This window comes from Diadema antillarum, unplaced genomic scaffold (assembly GCF_040938485.1).
Source record: "Diadema antillarum isolate AM-2024a unplaced genomic scaffold, OU_Dant_1.0 seq00000400_RagTag, whole genome shotgun sequence".
Lineage (NCBI taxonomy): Eukaryota > Metazoa > Echinodermata > Echinoidea > Diadematoida > Diadematidae > Diadema > Diadema antillarum.
This window is the reverse complement of record NW_027271391.1, coordinates 868,653-895,883: the sequence shown is the minus strand read 5'-3', so window position 1 is coordinate 895,883 and position 27,231 is coordinate 868,653. Positions and strand designations below refer to the sequence as shown.

Below are 27,231 nucleotides of genomic sequence, written 5' to 3'. Positions count from 1 at the left end.
ATATTTAGTACTGTAACGTCTAGGTGGATTAACTAACGGAACCGCGCTGGCTTAGCCAGCCGATGCACCGGCCGGGGCGGCGCAGAGCGGCTGGTGCGATGCACGCTCTTGTAGCGTGCGACTGATAAAGTGCAGCCCAATTTTCGTACCGCGAAGGGTAGATAAAGAGGCCTGTTTGGAACAATGTAATTGAGAAGAGGACAGTAGTAGGAAAGAGTTCCTTATGCCCCCCCCCCCCCCCCCCCAACTAGTTTGCTAGGTTGCTGGGTTTTTTGTTTTTGTTTTTGTTTTTTGTTTTTTTTTTTGTTTTTTTTTGTTTTTTTTTTTTTTTTTGGGGGGGGGGGGTTTCGCAGATGGTGGACTAAATAAAGCCCGGTCATGAGGATGAGGTTTGGGAAGTCTTCCCATAAATGGCATAACCTTTATTTAGTTTATTATTGGTAAAAAGGAATACCGGTAGTAGTTTGTTTGTTTTGTGCAAGTTGGTGGGGGACATAAGAAACTCTTCCAAGTAGTAAAAGTTCCTTAGGCTTTTTAGCTTAGGTATGGAATTTATTAAAATTTCACCATGGCCCATACGCTGGAAACGTATACCCAAACGAAAATACTGAATGTTATCCTCTCTCAGCTGTGGGTGTCATTGCATTGAGATAATCCATGAATTATGATGCAGACTGATTGTCGACATCACCTTTACATGACAGTATAAACCAATCTGAGTGCTCAAGTAAAACTTTAGAATTGGAAGCAGAAAGCAGCGCTCTGTGACAAAATCTGCCTTGATATTATAATTTCATTTGATGTGTTCTCTCAATCTTTCAATGTATTTCATACCTTATGGTTTTGTGCGAGGTTTGATAATGTTAAATAGGCATGTCTTTGACCAAAGAAAATAATTGACATGTTATCTTTTTTCTCCTTTTTTTATTCTCAGGTATGGGATATCAGCTATAATGTGCGTAGTGTGCGTGTCACGATGTGCTTATGACCGGCATGATGATGTCTTCAACATGGAACTGGTTTTGTGGAAAGAATTCTTCGGTACCTAGAGCGGATTTCCTCAACAGCGCTTGTGAAGTAAACACATGCATTGCATTGACGCAGGCAAGTTTTATTGTCCTCTTCTCTGCTGTTTTGCTCTGCTTCCGTCATTGTTCGCTATACGGAAAACAACCTCAATCGAAATATTATGTATTCAGACTACCTGGTCACGTGACGAGATGGATATTGACTTTCATCATCCTGGTCGTAGACCTCCTAATGATCGCAGAAGGAGTACTGACCAATGGAATCCACAAGCAATACGGTTTCCCAAACCAGCCACACCTGTACATCCCGGCTGCCTTGCTGACCGTGTCCAGCGTGATGTCACTCGTTTACTATCACATGATGGAAAAATGGAGAGCGGACAAAATGATTCTACTTCTACTTCTATATTGGCTCTCATCGTTAGTATCCGTTATGCTAAAGTTGGTGTACTTATCGAGACTGGGTCTCGCATCGTGGCAAGTGTTTTGTTTCGACTTAATGACGTTGGCAGCTGCGTTGTTCACAGCCATGCTTTTTCTTGAAACGACACTCTTGTATAGACTGGTGAGTTAATGTTAATGATTTGTGCAATATACCAGTTTATAAGGCTACCAATCTCTGAATTTTATTGCCACACATTCAATGCATGTGTGGTCAGTCTTTAGTTTTTTTACAGGCAGTTCTAGCACAGTTTAAAAACAAACCAAACAGGAAAATGGAGATGTTATTGAATTAGAAGCGATTCCTTGCGTGATAATCAGTGGTGGAGAACAACTGACCAAAATAATGCCATCATAAACATACATGTACTTGTAGTGAACATCAAAACTGTACACTGTGCATTGTCTGCTTTTTTTTTTTTTGTGAATCTGGATTGATACGTTGAGTCGGCACATTTCTCTTTGCTGTGCGATGACAAATCGAATATACCTTTGTCGTCAGCATTGGTTGGATTTTTCTTTCACATCAAGATATTTAGAAGAGTGCCTTCCAACTACCAGCCAACAGTGCCACTGTCTTCCAGTGATTCACCCAATTCGATGAGGTACTCCTACAAACTCTCCACCTTGCTCTCAGCCGTGACCTACTGGTGGTTGAACTGGCTCTTCAAGGTCGGTTACCGGAAGCCCATCGAACCGGCCGATCTCGGGACCATGCCCGAGTGCCACACATCCACCTTCACCCACTGCAAGTTCAAGGAAAATTTCACGAGGGAGAAGGTGAGGCATGGGCGTGGGGATCATTTAAAAATTATCAAGAGTTCTGAAAGATATATCACTTTACCTTGCCAGTTTAGCATCCACCAGAAGAGGTCATGATAAGAAATTTGTACACTGTCGATTCTTTGGGTTGTATTTGTTTTGTTTGTTTGCTTTTTAACGATAAGTCTCATCTTATAAACGAGTCTGAACATTCAGTAATATTATAGGTCACTATAATAAATAGGGCATTTGCATTAAAACTATTTACATTTTGTCGTGAAGCAATTTAACGTCTCCTAGACATTAATGACGCATTTTGCTCTCCACATCAAAACGGGGGATTTGATTTCAGCTGACCCTGAAAGCGATCTGAAGACAAAGTGTCCATGAAAAGGGATCCGCTATCTTTTGGTGATCGCATGCTGTCCAAGTTGTAATGTCTTTCCATGATGACAATAAGTGTGCCGTTCTTCTTGATCTGCATTGATTTGCTCGCAATATCTTGACATGACCATTGAAGTATGGCCGAAATGTAGTAGCTGTGTTTGTATGGTGTTGGTAACCATTTTGATACTTTCGAAACGATTCAAACTAATAACAGACACGTGCGCAGAGGACAGGAAGTGATGTCAGTATATATCGTGTGTATTGGAGGACTTACGCAACGACCATGCTCCTTGGATACGTTCTGAAATTGCTTGGGGATGCAGCTCACTTTGTCAGTCCATTCTGCATCAGTGGTATCATTCTCTATGTCACGGCTTCACCGGACGACCTTGTTGAGCCTGGAGGCAAGGTATGCTTACACGCAATCAGGGTTTAGATTTGGGAGATTTGATCAGTGGCTGCTGTTTCTGACTTTTTGTTTTTATATTTCTGTAGACCTTTTTGGCTGATTTAGTCCTTGCCATTATTAACTTGATTGTACACAATGTCAGTGGCACCACGAAATGGCGTTCGTGAGATGATTCGGAGACTCTTGTTAGTGTTTGAACTTTCCATTTTACCACTGATGACATACCTGTTGCTCCAGCAGTAAAGGAGTTAGAGACAGCGTCATAGATCGTAAATGAGAATAAAACTAATGAGTTACATGTACCAATGAGAAAATACAGGAAATTTGTGATAAGTGTATTTTGAACTTCGAGTGTCAGTTTGCATGTCATCAAAAGATCATTGTAATTTACAGGCTTACATCATCATTCTGCCCAAGGAGCTACAATCCCAAAATTACATTTAAAGCTTTCAAGGAAAGAGATACCAGCCATGTAGTCATTTTTATAAAATCATATAAAATTTCACAAGCAGATTACATTATGGCGTGCTCTTGTTCTCCTCAATTTTGGAAACTTTCTCTTGACCACATAAAATGGGACTTCATGGGCAAGATCTACTGTTACATTATCATGAGTATAAAGATCTTCCTTACGATGATATTATTTTTTTTTTCTTCCAGAGTGATGAATATCATCACTATGTCACTGCAAACCAAGTACTGGCAAACGGGTTCATCCTTGTTGGGTTTCTATTTGTTGCCTCGGTCCTCATGAGTGTCTTTGATCAGAGCTGCGCGTACTGCTGCTTCGTTGAAGCTGTGCATGTGAGATCCGCCATTCAGGTAAGTGTTAGAGGGGAAATCCAGTCCAAATATTAAGTTAATCTGATAAGAAAGAGTAAAATGTATCAAATTCAACGGTTTAATTTTGATCGAAATCGGATGAAAAATAGGGAAGTTATGACATGATGAAGTTTCATTAATTTTTCGGGAAACAGTTCTTGAACGGTCAATCTGAATAAGCAAATGGCAAAGTGAGTTTGTCACCCCCTCATAAGTTACCATATTTTTATGCCTCCGCCACGAAGTGGTGCCGGAGGCATTATGTTTTCGGGTCGTCCGTCCGTCCGTCCGTCCGCTTTCGTTTACGTGATAACTTGAGTAATATTTACTGGAATTTTGCCAAACTTGGTCCAAGTATGAAGTATGATGGGGCAATTATTTGATTAGATTTTGGGTGAAATCGCCTAAAGGTCAAAGGTCAAGGTCAAATCATGAAATTGTATCCGTTTACGCGATAACTCAATACTGGATAGAGCAAATTTCTCCAAACTTTGTTGGAGGATGATGTATGATGGGACAATTACTTGATTAGTTTTTCAGTGAAATCGGACAGGTCAAAGGTCAAAGATCAAGGTCAAATCCTAGAATTTATCTGTTTACGTGATAACTCAAAACTGGATGAAGCAGCTTTCACCAAACTTGGTCCAAGGCTGATGTATGATGGGACAATTAGTTGAGTAGATTTTAGTGACATTGGCAAGAGGTCAAAGGTCAAAAGGTCAAGGTCAAATGCTACAAATGTTGCAATTTCCCCCATATCTATGCAATACCCAAAGGTATTTTCTTGAGACTTTGTGTGGACATGTACTATTGCATAAAAGATTCTCCAGAGAGAGTTTTGTGTCATAAGGTCAAAGGTCAAAGATCAAAAGGTCAAAGGTTAGGTGAGAATGTTGCAATATCACTTTTCTCGCAAATGGTTCAATGTATCTTCGTGGAACTTGGTACATATGCATGTACTGACTGGCAGGGATTATCTAGGGAATTTAGGGGTCATGGGTCAATAGTCAGGGGGTCAAAGGTCAAGGTCAACTCCTCAAATTTCATTATTTCCCTCATGTACTAGTATGTGGTATATGCAATGCTTGCATTATTAGTTTCAAAACTTAATACATGCATTACCTAATGGAGATTCTCCGGGAAATTTCCAGCCAGAAGGTCAAAGGTCAAAGGTTAAGGGTCAAAGGCCAGGTTTCAATGCCCCCCCCCCAAAAAAAAAAAAAAAAAAAAAAAAAATCTATTTTGTACTGTCATTACACTCTTTCTTCATACCTTGGAAATTACTCAATGCATAAACTTTGAAAAAGGTCCGTCAGATCATATTCAAGTAAAAATTCTCAATTCCCCAAATATGTGTACCTGCACTCTTAGAAAATTATAGCAAACCCAGTTCAAGACATTTCTGACAAACCTGTCATTTCGATATTTTGCCAGTTATGTGAAACTGTCATGGATCATAGATTGTGAAGACATTGTACTATACGCCTATTGGGAGAATCATGCATTATGGCGGAGGCATCAGTCGCCATAGCGACATTTCTAGTTTGTACATAAATTGTGAAATTCCCAGTTTTTCACTCAAACGCAATTTTGCCTGAGGCGTTAATCCTTGAATATCTAGCTGTCACTATTCTGAAGATATTCAACCAGGAAAACATCCTGTTTCAGACTTCAATGAATCAGAAATGTGTGTGTCTGTGTGTTTAGCGATTTTCAGTCGAACCATAGAACTATACTTCCATAGTTTAAGTACTGTAGATGTGATTGTAGCATGAGCATTGCTTTTGATCTTGTGTTAATTTTGTTGTGTGTGTGTGTGTGTGTGTGTGTGTGTGTTTATAGATATTTTTGTGCTCGTGTGTCTTGGCTTATTTCATGGCACAATGAAATGAATGCAACACTTGAGAAATACTTGTGACGTGTACTAGTTGCAGATTTAGTCCTCAGAGTCAAGGAGGATCCTAAAATTGCTGAACATATCAACCCCTGCCCTGCCCCCTTTCCAAAAAAGAACTTTTTTAGTAGTAATGGAAGATTACAATGTCTTTTATTTCACAGAGCATGGTTTATGAGAAATCTCTGCGACTCTCGTCTTACGCAATAACTGGTGGGCTCATGACCACTGGCCAGATCACCAACCACATGTCCATCGATGCAGCTAATATTCAAGGGGCCTTCAAAATGGGCATTGAAATGCTAACCATTCCTGTAAAGGTAAAACAAATTTACTTAGATGTGTCAATTTCACAAATTTGCACAACAATATGATAATTTACATCTTATGGGAATACTGTCAGTTGTAGTTACTGTCAGATGTAGTAATCATTTTTATCATCATTGTCATTTTAATTTTGTATCATCTTATTTTGCTATACTTGATGTATTTTTCTCTGAGAAATATGAAAGTGGATTGAATTAAATTGTATCCTTGGTACTCGTACAACTTCAAAATCATTTACTGAAAAATATATCTTAGAATGTCTTGTTTAAGAACTAACATTATCATACATCCCATTCATTCAGTCAGGCAATTCGTCTAATGACCCCCTCCCTCCCCCCCCCCCCCCCCATGTGATATTAGTCTTGTGGTATTGACATCTGATCACTTGTTGAAATTTCTCCATTTCTGTAAACGTTATATTTCGAAGACCATTGGAAAACATTGGAAAAGGTGGAAATTGTATCAAATCACAGTAGCATGTTTGACATTGAATTTTGATATCACCACTTCTCTTTTCAAGATTGGGGTTATTCTCTACCTCCTATATTGCCAACTTGGAGTGCCGTCACTCATTGGAGCGTCTCTTTTCATCATCATCATTCCAATTCAACTGTTTCTTGCGGGACTCAAAACAAAATATGACAAAGAAATCATGGTAAGTTATTTCGACAGAATTACCCACAAATTAGTTAAGTTGAACATGTTTGGTTCATCCATACACGGAAAATGATGATGACTACATCATTTATCGTCATGATGAAGAAAAGCCATTATCAAACTGTGTTTACTTAATGATAGTTGAGAGTCATAAATGCAAAAGAACAAAAAAAAAAACATTTTAGTGTGCTTTGTGCATGAAACAAGACACTTCTATAATAAAGGCATGTGCTTGAACGTTCATTTCCCCCCTTAGATTCACGCCGATGAACGTATGAACATGTCTAGTGAGATGCTAAAGGGAATGAAGCTTCTTAAACTGTACGGCTGGGAACGCCTTTACTGCGATTTCGTGAAATCCGCGAGAGGAAAGGAGTTGAACAAACTTTGGAAGGCGTATTCAGTTGAGGCGACAAATTGTAAGCGTGTTACTTTGTTAACCCCTACACTCACCTTATCTACTTCTCATTTAACTACAAGTGTAATGCCATCAAGACCAAGCATGCATAAGTGTTCTGCTTCATGCACTTCTGCTAACTAGTTCCTTCTTCTCCTCTTTACCAGTTCTTCATCTTTTCTTGCAGATTTCTCCTTCCCGCATTCCTTTCTTTCCTTCTTTTCTTTTTAGTTATCTCCTGTCCTCATCCTCTCTTTATGCTTCTTTCTCATCTGAAGAGTTTGATTGCAAAACGAGCTAACTCCACTCTTGGCAATTTGAGATGAATTGTTATTTTCAATTAAATGTGCCAAAAAACAAACAAACAAAATGCTGAGAAAAGGTTAGGCCTTTTCAACAATACCTTCAAGAATATTCCAAGTTATGCAACTTGTCAGGTATCCTTGGGAGAGTGTTATTTTGTTATATGTGTTGTTGTTTTGTTATATGTTATACATATATATTTTACTACTACTACTACTACTATTACCACTACTAATCGTACTACTACTCCTGCTACTACTGATGGTGATTATAATAATGATAATTTACATAAATGTAAAGCTCATAAGAATCTAAAAGATTTTCCATGCGCTTTATATAACTCTCATCTTGTACATCAGACAAGATGTGAGTTTTCAGCAAATTTACAATTTACTCAGTGTCTGTTTCAGTTAAGTCTGTCTGGCAACCTATTCCATAGAATAGGAGATGCAATGGCAAAAGAATGATATCCATTATATTTCATGATCAGGGGGATGAAACTTGAACAGTTAAAGTAAATGCTTATTGGTATATTTGATCGCAAAATCAGCATTTTGCGATCAAACTCTTTATATACTCCTGCCAGTCGAGCACTCCCGGTTTGTGCAGGTGTGATATGATAGCAAAGGTAGGCGTACGATTCGAGCATGTTTTGTTTTGTTTTGTTGTTTTACTTTCCCGCCTCCCTTGATGACATGTTGTTTTACTTACGTTGTTACCAGGGAATAACTGGGAAAGTACACGTCATTATAGAACTTGTAGTGTAAGATTGTCTGTGTTTTCTTTTTTCAGGGATGATCAACACCGGAGTGCCCGTTGCCGTAAAGCTAGTGGTAAGTGATACTTTATTGCAATGCCTGCTGGGATTTATATACTGAGTACACTCGTGTGTATATTACCTTAGTTATTGTGTTTACTGGAAGCAACAGAGATAATTGTTGTGAACATTGTTCCCGTTGTTGAATTATTCAACCTCTTCGTAAGTATCAGTTCGATGATGCTTGTTTGCTAAATTAGCATTATCCAGATTGATAAAGCAGGCTCTCATGGGAATGCCTATAGAACTTCAACTTTCTTCCCTTTCATCTCGTATTCTACATCTCCCAGTCGTTTGGAATATTTTCGAAATTGACTGGCAAAGATCTGACACCTGATGTCGCCTTCTCATCATTGTACCTTTTCTACTCCCTCGTCGATCCGATGTTCACCCTACCATACACAGTCAGTCTCAATATCGCAGCCTACGTGAGTTCCAATCGAATTCAAGCGTTTCTCCTAGCACCAGAAGTTGACCGCCAAGGGCTGCCTGACGCTAATGAATGGAGTGAAACTAGTGAATCAGTGAGTACTGTGACAAGAAGAAAACACTCTTAAAGGGTGTGTACAGTTCTGGTCGAGGTGAGGATTTAGCTTTTAACGTTTTGCGAGATATTCAGAAACCACTCTGAGATGTCAAAGAGCATGCAATTCTGAGGGGTATCAAAAGTCTTTTTGACGAAAATCGGTTTTGAAATGGCTGAGATATCCAAAAACAAGGTGAAACAAAGAGATCCTAATAAAAGGCATGGCCTGTAGTCTTTTATTATTATTACTTTTTTGGATATCTCAGTCATTTGATAACCAATTTTCATCAAATGTTGAATCCTTCGTAAAATCACATGCTCTTTCATATTTCATAAGAGGTTTCTCAGTATCTCACTTAGGAATGTTCAAAATATGAACCCCCACCTAAACCAGTACTGTAACCCTAAAAGGACCGGGGGGCGGATTCCGCCCCCCCCCCCTCGACGTTTCGCGCTATAATTCTGTAACGCGAGAAGGCCACGTCGCGAGGCTTCTTGACTTTCTTTGTTCAAGTCTCGCGCAACTTTTGAGACCAAATTTGCAACGTCCGCGCATACTTTTGCAAAGCCACTCCCATTTTTGTAACGGAATGTCGCCCCAAAACGGGCACAATTTTGTGATTTTGTGTACATTTCCTATGGAAAACAGTGCTCTGTCATGAAAGTCATAAAAACCTGATTATTTTTACAATTAATAGCTTTCATTGATTAATTTGGTGCTAATTATGGTAAAAAAGTGGTCAGTGACAATTTCCAATGAAAAAACAAAGAAAAAACAAAAGTTGAAAAACAACGAAATATATAAGAAATTCTGAAAACAATAAAATACATAAGAATTGAAATGAGTTTTGGAAGTTGTTGTGATGTACAATTGTTGAATATGCTAAAACAGATTTACAGGTCAAAAATTAGACTCTCAATGCTTTTAATTAGGCTAAAATATGATCTTGAGCTTAATTTGCATAATTAATTAATTAAAATTAGAAATTGATTATTTAAAAAAATCTTATGACACAATCTTGTAGATTTTGACGTGGGTCTCACACATGCAAAATTTCATCGCGATCGCACCACCTCTACCTGCCTATATACATCTAGCCACTTCTGTTAATCAGTATAAAACTCTGCTGAAAATTATTTTTTTTTTTTAATATATAGTCCTTTAGTAATGTCCAGTTGTGGGTTGGTTGATGAAAGTGCACGCTGACATTGATATTTTGCATTTATTTATCGTACTTATACACTGTATTTATTGTTTTGATTATATACGCTATTTGGGGTATTATTAGTTACCCCCTGCTTGTTCACGAAATATGGGCAAATATCTACGGTCTGGTGCCATATTCCATGAGGCCAGAGGCCGAATGGAATATGGCACCAGACCGTAGATATTTCCCGTATTTCGTAAGAACAAGCAGGGGGTAACGATTTTATCTTTTAGTGTAAGTGCTAATCTTCTCGCTGATTTCCTCTCGTGGATGATGTTGAAATCGCCAGCTGTCAGCCATGTTGACTTACGTCTCGCGAGGTGATTATGCGCGCATACGTACATGCCATGATACTGTAGTAGCCAGATAAAAACATCTTCAAAGACAGCGCATCTCAGCTCAGGCAAAGACGCACATCTGTATCACCTGAGACGCGTTGTCTTTTAAGTTGTTGTTGCTGCTGTCGTTTATCAAGCGTCTTTGCGTGAGTGGTCTCAGGTGATGTGCGTAATACGCTTGAGGACCGCGCGTTGTCCATTTGTTTTGTACAGGATTAGCGCGCACTTTCCTATCTTTTCAGTCAAGCGTCTTTGGTACACGCACAGCTAGCGATGTGATATGGTCATCACATCACGGAATACGGAATATATTCCGTGGTGGATTTAGCGCATGCGCTCAATATGACCTTATCACGGAATACGGAATATATTCAGTGGTGGATTTAGCGCATGCGCACAATATGACCTTATCACGGAATACGGGATATATTCAGTGGTTGATTGACCAATGAGATTACAGAATTTACGATCACTAAAAGATAATTTGTATTATTTTGGATTAAGTATTCATTTTCCTGTAAACTGTGCGCTGATAAACATCCATATTAAGTATCCTAATATATGTATTGTGTTATTATTATTATTATTATTATAGAATTCGTAGAAAGTGATCATTGATCATCCCTACAGACGTACGCAAACATGGTACTGTATGTCATGCATCTTATCGTACTGCCATTTTTTTTCCTGTAATTTTCATGGCTTACAGCAGTGTTTCAATGAGCAGATATTAATCACTGTGCACTGACTCCAAACAGTGTGGGAAAAGACAAGATTTGAAAGAATATAAAATGATAGAGTGGACCTAGAAATTTTGTATACTGTAGGTCATGTTCTCTGAGTTAAAATTGCAGATATCTGTCTTCTCTTCACTGTTTAAAACATGCTACAGAATTTTGTCGTCGACGTTCGCAGAAAATGGACAATAAACGAAAGTTCGCCCCGTGAAGACGACTCCGAAAATGTGTTTTCACCATTTCTTCAAACACCCAGTAAGGATGGCAATGTTGGAGCAACCTCATCGAACTGTGCTAGTTCAGTTCTTCCAGAGGAAGTCGCTATCAAGGTATTAGTGGCTTAAAAGTCATTAGCCCTTATCAAATCTCCTATTTTTTCCACATGATTATCAAGGGTTATATTCATGTTAATGTTTTATTAAATTATTCCATTTCTGCATGTTTTCTTGCTTTCTTCTTGATCAAAGTACGTGGTATATGAAACACATTATCATACCTGCTAATTTTCACATAATAATCACAGTTCATTGTATTATTCTAATGTTTCATTACATTAAAATGAAATCTAGATTAAATTCTTTCGTTTTTTAAAATCTTTGTGGACACCAAATTTAAATGTTAGGCCGCCAAAGAATGATATTTGATGATTTTGGGGAGCCAATTATAGGCCACCAAAAGGAAAAACAAAACCAAACGAACAAGAAGTAATAGTGTCGAGTCTTGCCTACGGAAAACTGAAAAAAAAGAGCAAGTCAAATAAGAATCTCATCAATTGTCATAGGACCAAAAAACACCCTTGTCATAGCAGGACCCAGAAAACATCCATTGAATGTGAATACACTAGTAAACTAGTCTATGTGGTCATCGCGATGATGACACAGTTGTTGTTTTTCAGCATTGTCAACCAGACATGAATGTCTCCTATTCTATTTTGTACTCGTATCACTGACGTCACTACTTAGTATATACCTTTCTAATTGCACACTAATTTGCTTATGTCCTTTGATAGCGATAAAATACTTGCTATCGGTTGTCAATTTCTTTTATCTATGTATGTTTAATGACAGGTAATAAATGGTACGTTCACCTGGGACCCAGAGTCCAGCCGTCCATGCCTGCAGGACATCAACGTCGACATACCACGAGGTATCATTTCTAGGTTTGGCCAAGTCATAATAAAACTCCAAAGGAAGAATGACATTTCATGCATCATTTTAGAGTCCTTCCATATATGCCTACTCACATGATATGTGTAATTCTTGCAGTGGAAATGAATTAGTAAACGTACAACGAGTTCATCAAATGAAGTTGTTCATAACATTTATAGCAAAATTACATGAAGTGATGAAAATATGTCATTGTACGAAAAATTATGAAAAATGTCATTTGAAAAGAATTCAAAACATCCGACCATGAAGGAACTGACCTTGCTTTCTAGGAAAGAAAATACATTTTGCAGACACAAAGTGAGAAAATGCATGGTGTTGAATCTGTACAGGTTAACAAGCTCGCAATTTCAGTTTGAGGGATTAGAACCAAGGCCTGATGTTATCAGCTATCCACATAGTATAATTATGCTTAATGTAATTATGTACCATAATGATGTTGTCAGCAACATATCAATAATATTTCGATAGATGGAGGTAGGCTTGGTTCTGACAGATTTCCCTGTAATGCAGTAAAGATTATGAGTGACGGTTCTTTCATTTTGTATGAGTTGCAGCGAAATCCTCAATCATGTCTTGTTTTGTTTTGTTTTCATTTGTTGGTTTTTTTTTAATCCACCAAAGGGTATCAAACAGGCATAAAAAGAGAGGAAGACCATACAATAGCCCTTTGGATATTCCCCCTCCCGCACATTTTTGTACGTAGCGATTTGACTGTAAGCATAACATCCAGGAAGATTTATTACTCTATAGTAATAATGGACTTTTCGAGTGATATACTTCAATGCGGTGTCTTGTGTCATTATCAGGTAAGCTGACAATTGTTGCCGGATCAGTTGGGAGTGGCAAATCATCTCTTCTCGAAGCCATCCTTGGGGAAATGACAACGCTGCACGGCCAAATACAAATTAGGTTAGCTCCAATGTGATTAAAATCACTGAAATGCTATATCATAATAACACTTCGCATATTATCTCATTTCCTTAATGAGCTGCGCTAAGCCAAAGTTTTGAACATATTTATGGTCTTGTGAGTTTCAATATTATAGACTTCCTGTGCTAGTAGAAAGCAAAGTTATTTAGCAACATATGAATGATGTGCAAATCCAGAATAAGAATGGATGGAAGGATGTACATTGCTTTCGTTGCCAAGTTTTTATGTTATGGTTTCATGGTACCTGGGGCCTGTTGCATAAAAAAGATGCAATTGGGCATAAGTCAGAAAATGTAAATCAGTTACCAGCCAATCAGAATTGAGTATTCAGAGATTTATGTTTAATTTTCTGACTCATTTTTGATCTCAAGGTTTATTCAGCATTGCCCAGATCAAAGTCAGTGCATTGAACAAGGTCAGTCTGATTTAGAAGACACTAGTGCTTTTTGCATTGTATTCGTGTTTATTTGCTGCTGGTTTTTTTTCTTCAAATTTTACAGGAAAGACTCGAGAGTAGCCTATGCACCTCAGAAGGCATGGTTGATGAACAGATCTTTGAAGGAAAACATCACATTTGGAAGACCCTACAAACATGACAGGTACATTTCGTTCTCGAAACACTGGAGAATTATGTCCTCGCTCTCCACGGAAATACATTTTACATTTCATTGTAAGCCCCTTTTTTTATCTTTCAATGGAATTGTTTGGTTTAGTTTTGGAGCACCATTTTTGTATACTGTGGAGCGTCATGAGTGACAGTTACTTATTGAAGAGATCAACAGATTATTTCAAATAAAACCTGTTGCCTATTTCATGATTACATTCAATTCCGCTTGTGAATCGAAAATAATGCATTACAGCTTTTTCAAAGCAACTGCACACCAGCGTGATACTTATCAGTATATAAAAGGGCGGGTCATTTCTCAAGTCAATATTTTCTTTAAATAGATTTTGTTTTCACTGTTTGTTTTGCAAGCGTAGCATAATTCTGAAAGAGCACGTCCCATATTACGAAAGTAGGTGACTTCCTGGCTGTGTTTGTTGATGCATTGTTCTTCAATTGCATCCGTCATACAGATATCGTGACGTAATTGAGGCATGCGCTCTTGATCCTGACATAGCCTTTCTCCCAGACGGGGACGAAACAGAGATTGGAGAAAAAGGCATCAACCTCAGTGGGGGACAGAAACAGCGTGTCAGCGTGGCCAGGGCCATGTATTCTGACAACGAGATAGTTATTCTTGTACGTTGAATCTTACCCTTCCCGCGTGCCCCTTCCCAACATGTCCTCTACTTGTAACTCTTCAAGTACAGGCATAACTTTTTTTTTCTGTTATAATGGAAATTTTAGAATCCTAAGAGAATTATATGTTGCTCATTTTTCATCGTGACCTGCAATTGCAACTGTCTTGAGTAGTGGTATTATGTTTCAGACTTTAATTTGTTTTTGGTGGTGATGACAAATGTCAGGCCAGTGACTCTAAAGTTTGGGAGGAGCGTGTGAAAGAACATGTGAAGATATTATGGTTACCAGAGGGCCGTGTGGTGGTAGAGCTATAGGCACAGTGAGAACACAGGGATACGACGACATGTCACACGTTCTAAAACGTAGTGGAAAGCTTTTTAGCAAATCCTGCCTGCAGTCTATTTAGGTCTACGCCTACTTAGAATGATTCAATTTGGCCAACGTTCCATACCAGATTGTAACATTAGCAGTACAACAGATATGAAGCACGGCTCTTCTTCCTTGCCTTATACTTTAGTTGTACTGGATAAGCTAGCACTTCGCTGCAGATGATTGTTGCAATACTTAAGCTCCAGTCACGGTGTGATGTGGGCTCCATCCGATTGATGATGGGCGTCATTCCCTTACGTTAAAGATCCCAATCTGTTCATTAAGAGACAGTAGACAGCTGTACTTTGACATTGTTATCACCACCATGGCGTTTAAAATGACTATGGTGTTACCGTAGCTGATGCCTCCCGATCGATTGATCATCGTATATTAGTGTTATATTAGTCAAACTCATGAGTAGCACAAACAGTTGTGGGTCATCCATTTCAGAGTCACTTCTGTTCCCTACTGTTAAAGCAGTTGTGTCTGTTCTTATGTCTTTCTATTATGTGTTTTGGTAGGACGACCCTCTGTCGGCGCTCGATGCACACGTAGGCAGACATCTCTTTGAAGCAGGCATTATGGGCATCCTGAAGAGGCAGGAGCGAACTGTAATCCTCGTCACTCATCAACTCCGGTATCTGGCGAGGGCTGACAAGGTGAATATGATACATGAACAACTTGCTTCTGGACCCATAAAATTCAGTGATTGTATGCTCATGCAAATAAAGTTGCTGTTACAAGCTTTGACATGTTTAAATGGGATATGCTTTGTGTGAAGTACTGCCTACAATTTCCCGGAATATGCTGTAATGAGAATCTCAAGTTTTTTTTCTCTCTCTTTTTCTTTTTTCAATTCAGATCAAAACCAGCAGTATCCTAGGTTTAAAATCACTTTCACTGACAATTGGTATACCGTATTATGCAAATAAAGTCACTGTCGCAAGCTTCAACATGTTTAAATGCTTCGTGTGAAGTACTACCTACAATTGCCCGGCATATGCTGTGATCAGAAGTTTTTCTCATTGAATTCAGCTAAAACTAGCAGTATCCTAGGTTTTGAAATCACATTCATTGACAGTTGGTATATATGCATTGTATTTTCATGGTTAATATTATCTACTCGTATAGGTCATCGTCATGAAAGAAGGTCGCATCTTTTGGGAAGGAACCCCTGACAAACTGGAGAAAGTTGGGCCCAGTTTCACTCTCGACTGGCAGGGAGGGGATTTTGGCACCGACGACGATGATGAAGGGGAACCGGAAACAAGTGGGGAGAATATCAGAGAGAGAGGACGGTCGAGCAAGATGCAAGTCATGGAAATTTCATCTCTAGGTAGGGCACCGAACTGTTTGATTTTAATATATAGATTTGTAAGTGAGTGGGTGTGTTTGTTATCGTGATCAAAATAGAAGCTGATCAGTGATAAGAAGTAAAATTTTGAGCTTGTCAATTTTTATACAAATGTAGTGCCAATGTTATCCGGTCCCTGTGTATTTCGAGTTTGAACATTTATTTCTTTTCCATCCAAATGCCGTCAGTAGACAGCGAAAAGGGACGGCTGATTACCAGAGAAGACCAGGAGAAAGGCTCCGTATCTTACCGAATCTACTGGTATTACCTGCGAGCCGTCAGCAAATTGGCAACTCTCGTGCTATTTGCTGCCCTTCTCATCACGTCGGGTCTCGAAATAGCGACAAATTTTTGGCTGGCTGAGTGGTCTGATGCCAGTACCGGTGCTAATTTTACTCAGGTTGGTCCATCAAGAGCTCTGGTAATAGCACTTTGTCTCATTATTAAACTTAACGATGATTTAGATGTAAGTAGGCATAAGCGTTGATGCACAATTATGGTTTATTTGTGCGTTTTGTTTGCTTGCATTTCATTCTTCAAACTAATTGTAGTTTGTGTGTGATAATTATTATCATTGCGCGCACAAGTTATACATCTGTAACTGCCCTTGGTAGAATCATGACGTAAACATCACGACGATGTAAATCTTTATTTAAAAAGAAAAGCTTTTGATTTTGATGAAGCGTGGAATTTGAGAATAAGAATCAATTCTATTTTCAATAATGCGCTGTGCATATGTCCTAATTGTTTTGCTCAAGATTCGTTCATGAGGTAGAGTTTGCGGTGTGCTATCAAATGGATGATATCCATTTACTTTTACGTGTCACTTTTCTACCCATTAAAGTGTTTCTTTATAAACCAAACAATTATAACTCATTCATTCGATTATTTATTTATTGATTACTGTTTTAATTAATTTCAGGAAACACACGACAATGACTACTTTATATCAGTGTATGCTGCCTTCTCGGGAATGCACCTATTCTTCAATGTCCTGTGTATAGTCAGCATCTCTGTAGGCATTTATCACGCCGCCAAGTCTGTACACATGGATATGTTGGACAACGTGGCGTCAGCTCCAATGCGGTAAGCAGGAAAGACAAATTTTGCGTCCACTTACATGATCTATGAGTCATTCACTAATATATTTGCAGACATTCCTACGTGTTTCATTAATTTAAGAACTGTAAGAAATTCATATGGAGGCACCAGTTAAGCAACAGGCATATCTATGGTTTTCTCACGCTCATTTATCACGGATGCTGAGAGAAATGTGTATGATCGTATCAAAAGCTGTTGTAAATGAAACCACTTTTTTAGCGTAAGATGATGCTGGGTGTATTTATATGTATATACTTGTATGTATGTTTATATGTAAATTCAGACCCGGAATTGCAAAGAGACATAAGTTTTCTGAGTGTGCTTTGAGATAGATTACTCTTTCGAGTCTCTGTTCCCCCTTGATGTCGTAAAACCACAGATTCTTCGACACCACCCCAGCTGGTCGAATTCTCAATCGTTTTTCAAATGACACCCAGCTGATTGACAAGGTGAGAAAGACAAACTATAGCAAGCCAGAGATAGATGGGGAAGGGGGGGGGGGGGATGTGTTTTGCAGTGTATTGCCCATCCGATTTAACGCATAGAAAGAATATGTATGGTCATTTTGTGTGTATAAATGAATTACGATTGCAATCAAGTATTATTTACATATCTTTTTCGTTGCGAGTTTTCCATATTTTCTGAAAGAGCTATTCTTCCTCTACATTATTCTTAAGTTTGAGATTGGGAAAGTGGGTTTTTAGCAGTTTTTCTTTTTACAACCCCTTTTTGGTAGAGTAGCGTGGTCAGGTGTGTCCTAGGGGCCCCTTTTCATTTCTTGAAAATCCTTTGCACCGACTTCACTTTCAACTTCAATAACTTTTGAAAGGATAATGCTACTGCTTTGAAAGTTGACATTTATCATGAAAAAAAGAGGTGTCAATAGAGCATGCTCAATTTCAGCTTAATCTGATGATCCCTTCTCTGTTGCTACAATGGTTTACATCATGCTTTTTGTCCCATTCATGACACATGTAGCATGGCTAAGTAAAGATTAAACGCTTGAATGGACCCTGTACTTCAGAGCCTCTTTTCTCAGCTCAACTTTTCAAGGGTTTGTGCTTTCTTTTCGATATTTATATAAGTTAGGAGAATACATTTGAGTTGAGTTATACATCATTTTACTGCTTAGAGTCTTTTCTTTCAGAATCAGCCTGTAACTAAAAATCCATGTCTGGCGACTTTTTCTGGGTTTTGTTGTGCAGGGTCACATAATATATGTTCTTTCATATTTCTTAGGAGGTTTCTCATTATCTCACAAGAAAAAAAAGTAGGAAACTTGAAGCCCTATCTTTACCGAAACTATACCATCCCTTTGATTGTGATGCTGGAGTTGTTCGGGATGCCTGTCAGATTTTGTTAGAGCAATTTGTGGCGTTGGCCTCTCTGTGCGTGTGCATTTATGGCAACAAAGCAGTGTTGAAGGTCTCGAGTTAGTGTTCAAACACTTTTTAGAAAACAAGAAAGAAGATAGTGAGGCGCGTGTCGATGACTACTGGATCACTTTTTACATCATAGCAGATCATAGTAATATATACTAACGAACACTTAAGGAGAAGAGAAGGCTGCTTGTAGACAAACATTTAATATTATTAAATGTTATATAGCGCACACCTCACAATTAATTGAATCTCGTCATTGTACCTTTTCATTATAGTTTTCTCAAACATTCACGAAAGTAGATATTTCTTAGTGAATTACTCGTTTATTCACTTGATTCGTTCGTTCGGCAATTATTCAATGATGCAATAAATTCTGTCATTTGCTTATCGCTGTTCAGGCCCTACTCATATCAATACGGACTGTCATCTTCCTTGGGGCTAATGTTATTTCATCCTTAGTGGTCGTAGTCGCAGTCAGCCCGTACTTCATTCTCTTCGTCATTCCCGTCGCTATTGTCTTCGTACTCCTTATCGTTTACTACATATCAACATCAAGGTGATATTTTCATTTGTTTTAATTCTGTTTTGTGTTTCGGTCTGTTTTGTAGTGTTTTCCCCGTCCTATTGATTGTTTAGCGTCCACTTCGGTGACTTGGACTCCAACATATGATTGGCCTAGGGTTGACACATGATAAGGTTTTCAGTGTGCCGAACAAAGGGTTAGTCAGCAAACCGACATTCAACTGTGTTGTCCTGACGTTTGATTGATAAGATTGATTTTATTTTCCGCATAAAAACAACAACGGCTGGATGGCCCATATTCAGCGATGCCAACGTGGCATCGCTGGTCTTCCATGGGGTCCAGAACATGGACGTTATACTAATACAATATGAGATTGTGAAATACATAACTTGTAGACATGGAGATATTTGAAATACATAAATTGAGAAAGAGAGAAAAAAACAACAACATCGCATATCATAGCTGATACAAACAAATAACAAAAGAAAAGGATACAAGAGAAAGAGAAGGGGAATTCATAACTTATAATAACCTGTATCAATTCAAATAATTCAGTAATAACTCTTCAAACAAAGAGAAAAAAATTAAATCAACGGGGCAATGACCTTAAAACTTACTTATTCTAGATTTAAATAAATGAACACTGGGGGAAATCTATATCCATGGGAAGGTCATTATATTCCTTTATGAGCATATTTATATTCAAATTATTTCTTCAAATATTCAGGTCTTGGTTTGGGAAGTCTTGATTTTTGTCCGAAACATAATGATATTGTATAATTTGGCAAAAAACATTAAGGGGTCTCATAGCAACAATGAAATGCACTTGACAAAATTGGGCGTTTCCTAGCAGTATCTAACAGTGGAACCCTGATCAATTCATACTGTTCCAAAGGTGCCAATTGTCCATGATTCCGAAAGCTGGCGCTATAAGATTTTGACCACCAATGATCTGTTCATGGATTTTTTTTCTTCAGAGAACTTCAGCGGTGTATGAGTGTGACGCGGTCTCCGGTCTTTGCTCACTTTTCCGAGACCTTGGATGGCTTGTCTACCATCAGAGCTTTTAGGTATATCAACCTTTATATATTTTCTCCAGCTAGATTTCGTGTGCTTATTGATACAGAAGGCATTAATTTAACCGCAAACAGTTATGACAGATTCCGATGGTGAAATATTTTTTTCTCCCTTTCTTCTTTCTTCTCTTGAAGGATTAAGTTATTGTTGATCTCAACAATTTCGGAGTATAAGTATTTGTGTCATTTAGTGTATATGACGATGGGTATAGCGTTGCTGGCATGTCGAAAACGTTGTGTTTCTCTGTGTTTTATGACCAGGATGGAGAAAGATTTCTTTCAGACGGTTCTCGATCGGATCCTCATTAACAACAAGACGAGTGTTTACATGGTTGCCGCCCAACGATGGATCATAGTCAGACTGGTGAGTATAGTGGGCAAGGCAGACATCGGCTGCCAGGAGGATCAAGTTGTTCATGCGTACAAAGGGACATAACACGCGATAACAAGATGTTTAAAGGGGATGGCTAGTAACTACTGATCAGTGGGAATCGGTGGGAATGCTGGGGGATGATTGTTCCAATTCTTGTGGGATTCATTTAAGAGTACATTATATATCTATTGTTGTGTGAAAAATTATTTGCGTCAGAACGGTCTCATATTCAAGTAAATGTGCAGTTTAATGCCCTGTCACTGTACAGGCATGCTAACCTGGAAACATTAAACTGCACATTACTTAAATATGAGACCATTCTGAAGCAAACAATTTTCACACAATAGATATATAATATACTCTTAAATGAATCCCACAAGGATTGGAACAATCATCCCCCAGCATTTCCACTCATTCCCACTGATCAATTACTAGCCATCCCCTTTTCTAGTGTCCCTATACTTGAGAGACTTTTTTGTATTTTTGATCATTATTTACGAAAGCAAATCACATTGCATGTTAAAGGGAAGTAAAACCTGTGAAGAAGATACTCCAAGACAAGACGTAAACTGTACATTAAATTCAATTCCTTACATAAAAACTTGGTTCTGTCAGAAAATGACAATATACTTCGATGAAATGAACAAGACTGTAAAATAAGTTCCCTCATTAATCACCTTTAACGCCCGATGAAATCCAGATTATTACCCGTGGTATTATCACTAAAGCGGACCAGCACCATTCTATTGTGAACCATTTTATTTTTCACTATGTATGCTACTATAATGTTGTTGTTCTTGTTTTTAACCCTGAAATGTATGCTATTTCTCATAGCGCATCAGAGTGAAAGTTTGCCGTGAATGAGAAGAACAGCTAACAAGTGTCATTTGCTTTCTTCATTTTACTGTGACTCCTTTATTAACATCGCTTTGTATGCAGGTTCGAATTCTTGAGGTTTTAACCATTTCTTTCTCCCTTTGCGCAGGACTTTCTTGGAGCCGTGACTGTCCTTTTTGCAAGTCTGTTTTCACTCCTTGGGGCGCTCTACTTTGGCTTGGAGGCAAGCTATGTCGGCCTTGCAATTTCCTACTCCCTCCAGGTAGTCAAGCAGGAGATAAATTATTGATATTTCACCATTAAAAAAGTGAAATAATGAGTAATGGAACTCTCTATTTTCGTTCCAATATCGAATGTATAATATTACCAGAGACTCCAACTCTCCTGCTTTCGACGGGAGATCTCCCGCCGCAAGCCCATTTTTGCAAAATCTCCTGTTCTCCCGCTTGAGATTTGATTTCTCCCGCCCTGGCCCTGTGTCTTCCGCTTGAAATGATTTCTTACTTTGTGTCATCGAATGCTGAAATAAAAGGCCTTAGATAGCACTAGAGAGCACCTATGACCCTATAGCTTCCAGGGCCCTGGACCTTGGCCGCAAGGAACTTCACACTTCACGCTCATGATGTGCGCGAAACAAGTTTGTGCCTCCCGTTTGCTAGGGGTTTCAGGCGGGAGAATCTCCAGATCAGAAGGTGCTTGGGGTTGGAGTCTCTGTATTACAGTGAGAAATTTTAAGATTTGATGGATAAATATCAGTACATGAATGTAGTACATGCAACGTTGTGTTCTTCTTCCTCTTTCAGATCTCCCTTTACATGGATTTATGCCTGAACGCAGCTGCCGCTGTTGAGCTTCAGATGAATGCTGTTGAAAGGGTAAAATATTATGCGGAGGTTCCCACAGAAAACTACACAGGTAAACAGAAATTGTAAACTATAATTTGAGCACTTACACATCATACGCATACACACAGACAAACACGCACACACGCACACAGGTGTCCACAAGCAAGCTTCCAGTACATGTTACAGATTTAGTTACCAATAGGACCAAACAATCACATATTAGACTTTGCTCGTTGTGATGGGTGCTACAAAGCTCACTGAGTTAATGTAGAAATAGAGGTCTCTTGACACGCAAACTTGGCTGTAAAGTCACTTGGAAGCTACCGTTACATTTTTGGGAGAAAACTAAGAAAAATGAGGGGGAGAAGAAGAAAAGAAGAAATAAGAAGAAGGAGAAAAAAAAAGAAAAAGGAAGATGGAGGGATGGTGAAAGAGAAAAGTGCAGTAGGGTCGATAGTGAACACTGATGAAGTGCATGATACTTTGATATGTGGATAATTATGTATCAATGTTCGTTGATGTAAGAGAGTTACATTGGTTTGTCATGCTAGGAGTGGATCCTCCTTCAACATGGCCGCAGAATGGCGAGATAGAACTGAAAGGCATCAGCGCCAGATACCACTCCACTCTGGATGCCGTCCTGAACGACATCACCTTATCAATACCATCGCGTCACAAGGTCAGTCTTCGTCAAGCGTGTTTTATGTTATTATACCTTAGCTTTCTGAGGTGCTATACCCATCCCTTTTCTTGTATCCTAGATTCACTGGGCTGGAAGTGTGAGTGACACTCCAGATAAAACTGCCTAAAATAAGGATATTATGTGTATAATCAGTGGTGGTGGGGAATATGCACAAATACGTGTACTTGTATAATATGCTTGTGTTAACCTTAGACTTCAAAGTAGTGTGTGTATTTCACTGTTAACAAAAAAATCCATACCTGGCATTCCTTGTCTTAAAGAGCAAAGAAATGCTACACCTCCTGGTAGCAATAGCTTTTGATCATCCTCTCAAATGAATATTTTATCACAATACACTTGTATGTTTTAAGCTGATGAATGATACATGCCATGTCATCTTTAATCTAATAGCTTGGTATCTGTGGGAGGACCGGAAGTGGAAAATCCTCGCTCACGCTCGCTTTACTACGGATAATCGATACATTCAAAGGTAAGGAATCCCTTTTCACTATGTCTTTGTGGAAATCAGAGAGATTATTGAAATGTATATGAGTAGCTATATTCAAATCTAAGTTAAACTACTCTCAAGGACCTCCTGTATTCTGTTTTGATGGAGAAATGTTAGGGGGACATTATTCTGACAAAACTTCGGTTGTAATCTTCTCAAATGTCTTGCAGGTCGTATTTTGATTGATGGAGTGGACATAGCATCGGTTCCACTCTTAACCCTTCGCCAGCGGGTGTCCATCATTCCTCAAGATCCATTCCTTTTCACTGGTTCCATCAGGTTAGTCCAGGAGCCCTTTCAGTGGCATTGTTATCAAATCTTGTGTGTGTGTGTGTGTGTGTGTGTGTGTGTGTGTGTGTGTATGTGTGTGTGTTGTTGTTGTTGTTTTTTTTTGTTTTTTTGGGGGGGGGGGGTAATATTCAAGTTTCGTGTTTATTGATGTTTAAGCCTATGCCTCTTTCTTTGGATTGGCATAATTCATATTGATTGAAATTGTAGTAATCGTATATGTATGTTCGAACAATTCACGGAAATGCAGTAATGTTTTACCAAAGCTTTAGTGTGAACTAATTTTTTTTTTTTTTCATAATTTTGATGGATTTGTGGCTAGACTACCTTTGTCTCCAGTCATATCACGATAGATTATGTCAGATATTGCTGCTTCCATTTAGGAACAACCTCGATCCGCTAAAAACTAAAGAAGACGACGACCTTTGGCACGCCTTGGAGATTGCCCAATTAGCAGATGTGGTTCGACAACTTGATCAAGGATTGGGTGACTTTTTTTATCATTCTTTTTGGGATTTCATACGTGATTATGGAAATGGTTCTCGAGTCATAAAATTTCAAATACTGGAAACATACTTTAATAAATGCAAGACAATAGGGCCTACTAATCCTTGGGTTTAGCAAGCAAGGAGCCGTTGAAAGCACATTCACTCTGCAAGCTTTGAATATGACTAGTAAATGCAACTTTTCTTTTGGTACTCCAATTTTTTTTAAGAAGGAAATAAATACAGCGATGAAATTAAAAATCTTGTCTAGTATCGGGAAGTGATGACCAAATAATTTATACACTATCCACCCGTTCTGTTTGTGACAAATGAAGATGTTTTCCTTTTCGAGAGAAAAGATGCAAAAATTAATGAACGAAAAGAAAACAAACAGATTTAATAAACTGTATCAAGACAAGACAGTCTGACTAAATTTCACAGAGAGTGGGATTTTTTTTTTGTGCCCACACAATTATCAGTTTGCAAAACAGCCAACTGTTTTGATAAGATAGACAAAAAGTTTTGCTAAACTGTTTCATATGATTGGCAATCTTGCCTCTTTATACTGATAAGAAAAGACAAAAACAAAAACAAAATACAACCCTCCCTTGGTGCCCCAACAGATTCCCAAGTCACCGAAGGCGGGCAGAACTTCAGCATGGGTCAGCGACAGCTTTTCTGCCTCGCACGGGCCTTCCTGAGGAAATCCAAGATCGTCATAATGGATGAAGCAACGGCTTCAGTTGACCACGAAACGGTGACATATCTCCTTTTGGCTCTCAACTTGTACCCATAACCTGTGCCAAATCATTAATTGAGTTAGTAATAATGACGATGATTTATTGTTCACCAGTGATTGTCTCCATTCTTGATGGACTTCAGCGCATTATAAGAGGCCACTATTATTATTATTGTTATTATTATTATTATTATTAATTATTATTGTTGTTATTGTTGTTATTATTATTATTGTTGTTATTATTATTATCATTTTATTATTATTATTATTATTATTATTATTATAATTATTATTATTGTTATTATTATTATTATTGTTATTATTATTATTATTGTTATTATTATTATTATTATTGTTGTTGTTGTTATTATTATTATTATTATTATCATTATTATTATTGTTATTATTATTATTATAGTGCCGGAACTGCTCTCCCACTGGGACCCCACAATTATATCCTAATTACCCAGCATTACTACTTGCCCATTTTAGCACTTGGTTTATGAAACACACATCAGGTGAACCACACTGCTTTTGGGTGTACGCCCTGTAGGCAGGATTCGAACCCCTGCTCCAGAGATTATAGCAATATATTACGGTACCACTATACTTTGTTCCATTTATACGAGCAGTGATTTTGAACCACTTTTCTGCAGCTTGTTCGATATCGTTATAATGGTTTCAATCACGTCAATGTTTGATTTCATAACCCAACTACCAGCCTAAAGTCACAGTGAAGTCTGTATTCGATATTAATGTTGAACGTAACATTGTGAAAGTTATTCCTCTATCTCATTCAAACGGCAGACTTGATGCATGCGGTAGTACAATAGAGTGAGGTGATTCTTGTGTCCTCCATAGTGCAAACACACATGTTCTCCTGATGTTACTTCTTGTTTTTGAAAAGATCGTCAATATCATTGCGATAAGTAGGCACAAAATTGTTTCATACGCATTTGATAACTTATTGTTTCACCTTATGCACTGTAGTTGGCACATTGACCATGACAAAATGAGCAAGACATGTAGATTACTTCTACAATATTATTGTACTATATTGGTTTAAAGATCATCATGTACAACTGTATATGCTGTGTATATGATATCAAATATGATAAAAATGTATACATTATGTAAAATGTAAAATATTACTTTATGTCTTGTACAGGACCAGGTGCTGCAAGATGTTGTGCAGGATGTCTTTCGAGATCACACAGTCATAACGATTGCTGTAAGTTAAACTGTTTGATGCTAGTAGAAGACTTATTCTGCCTTGATTTGATTTATCAACTTTTTATTCTGCCCAGATGACATCCTGACATTATCCCTTAACCCTAACTAGGTTTCCCCCCCCCCCCCCCCCCCCCCCCCCCCCCCCCCCCCCCCGGCTCTATCATCTACCTAAACAGCCCGGCCTAGACTTAGGGTTAGCTTGTCTTTCTTCGGTCTATTGATTAGGACAAAATCCAATTCTGGCGAATTATTGCACTCAGTAGTGCGTAAGGACCAAATGGTATAAAATGTTTGATGAAGTATGAGTTTTCTTCAATTTGCCTGCCCTCAATAAAAATGAAATTTGTAAGATCGCAACTGTTGATCTACATTTTTAGCAAACATGTCCACATGCATTTAAAAATGTAGATCAGCAGTTACACAATATTACATATCCCATTTGTACAGAGGGCAGACAAATTGAAGAAAACTCATACCCCATACAAATCTGCACCCCTCTGCATTTTAATCTCTTGCTTTCTTCTAAAATGTAGGATTTTGTGGTAAAAAAATAAAAAAATATCTCCTTCAAATCATTTTCTTATCGATGTGATGATCTCTTCTTCTTCACGTTCTGTTTCAGCATCGAGTGGGTACAATCTCAAGCTGCGATAAGATATTGACCCTCAGTGATGGGAGAGTCATTGAGTGCGACTCGCCAGAGAATCTACTGGAAACCAACGGCAGCGTGTTTCGGGCATTCGTTCAGGCCGGAAAGTGAAGTCAGGTGGAATGCGAAATTAGAGGAGTTTCAATCAGATGTGCTCCCTTAGTTACCAGGTATAGAGCAAGGTTTTTCACGGCATACTCCATGGAGAGAAGTTTGAGTTGGCTTTTCTCATCGACAATGCCCTGTGATCTGTTATCAGGAAGCTGTTCAGATCCAAAGAGTTTGGAACACAAATTTGTATTACTATTTTTTTTTTCTTTTCATCTCTTGAATTCCATGCTGCTGGCAAATAAGCGTTGAGTATATGCAATACTGTTCCAGGTTTTTTG

The 27,231-nt window shown here is 38.4% G+C and overlaps 1 protein-coding gene across 1 annotated transcript; it reads left to right on the top strand.

The window, feature by feature from the left end:
• Positions 1-936: 936 nt before the first annotated feature.
• LOC139732143 (ATP-binding cassette sub-family C member 8-like) lies at positions 937-26,953 on the top strand. The gene is made up of 31 exons (XM_071643015.1): positions 937-1,593; positions 2,001-2,249; positions 2,833-3,027; positions 3,688-3,849; positions 5,908-6,063; positions 6,591-6,725; positions 6,984-7,146; positions 8,220-8,260; positions 8,535-8,768; positions 11,209-11,382; positions 12,121-12,199; positions 13,029-13,131; positions 13,653-13,751; positions 14,230-14,395; positions 15,289-15,426; positions 15,899-16,103; positions 16,310-16,521; positions 17,044-17,207; positions 17,602-17,671; positions 19,003-19,160; positions 20,105-20,197; positions 20,465-20,567; positions 21,562-21,675; positions 22,217-22,328; positions 22,810-22,937; positions 23,352-23,430; positions 23,619-23,727; positions 24,120-24,223; positions 24,845-24,978; positions 26,129-26,191; positions 26,816-26,953. The coding sequence occupies exons 1-31, from the start codon at positions 994-996 to the stop codon at positions 26,951-26,953; spliced, it is 4,680 nt and encodes a 1,559-aa protein (XP_071499116.1). The 5' UTR covers positions 937-993.
• Positions 26,954-27,231: the final 278 nt, after the last annotated feature.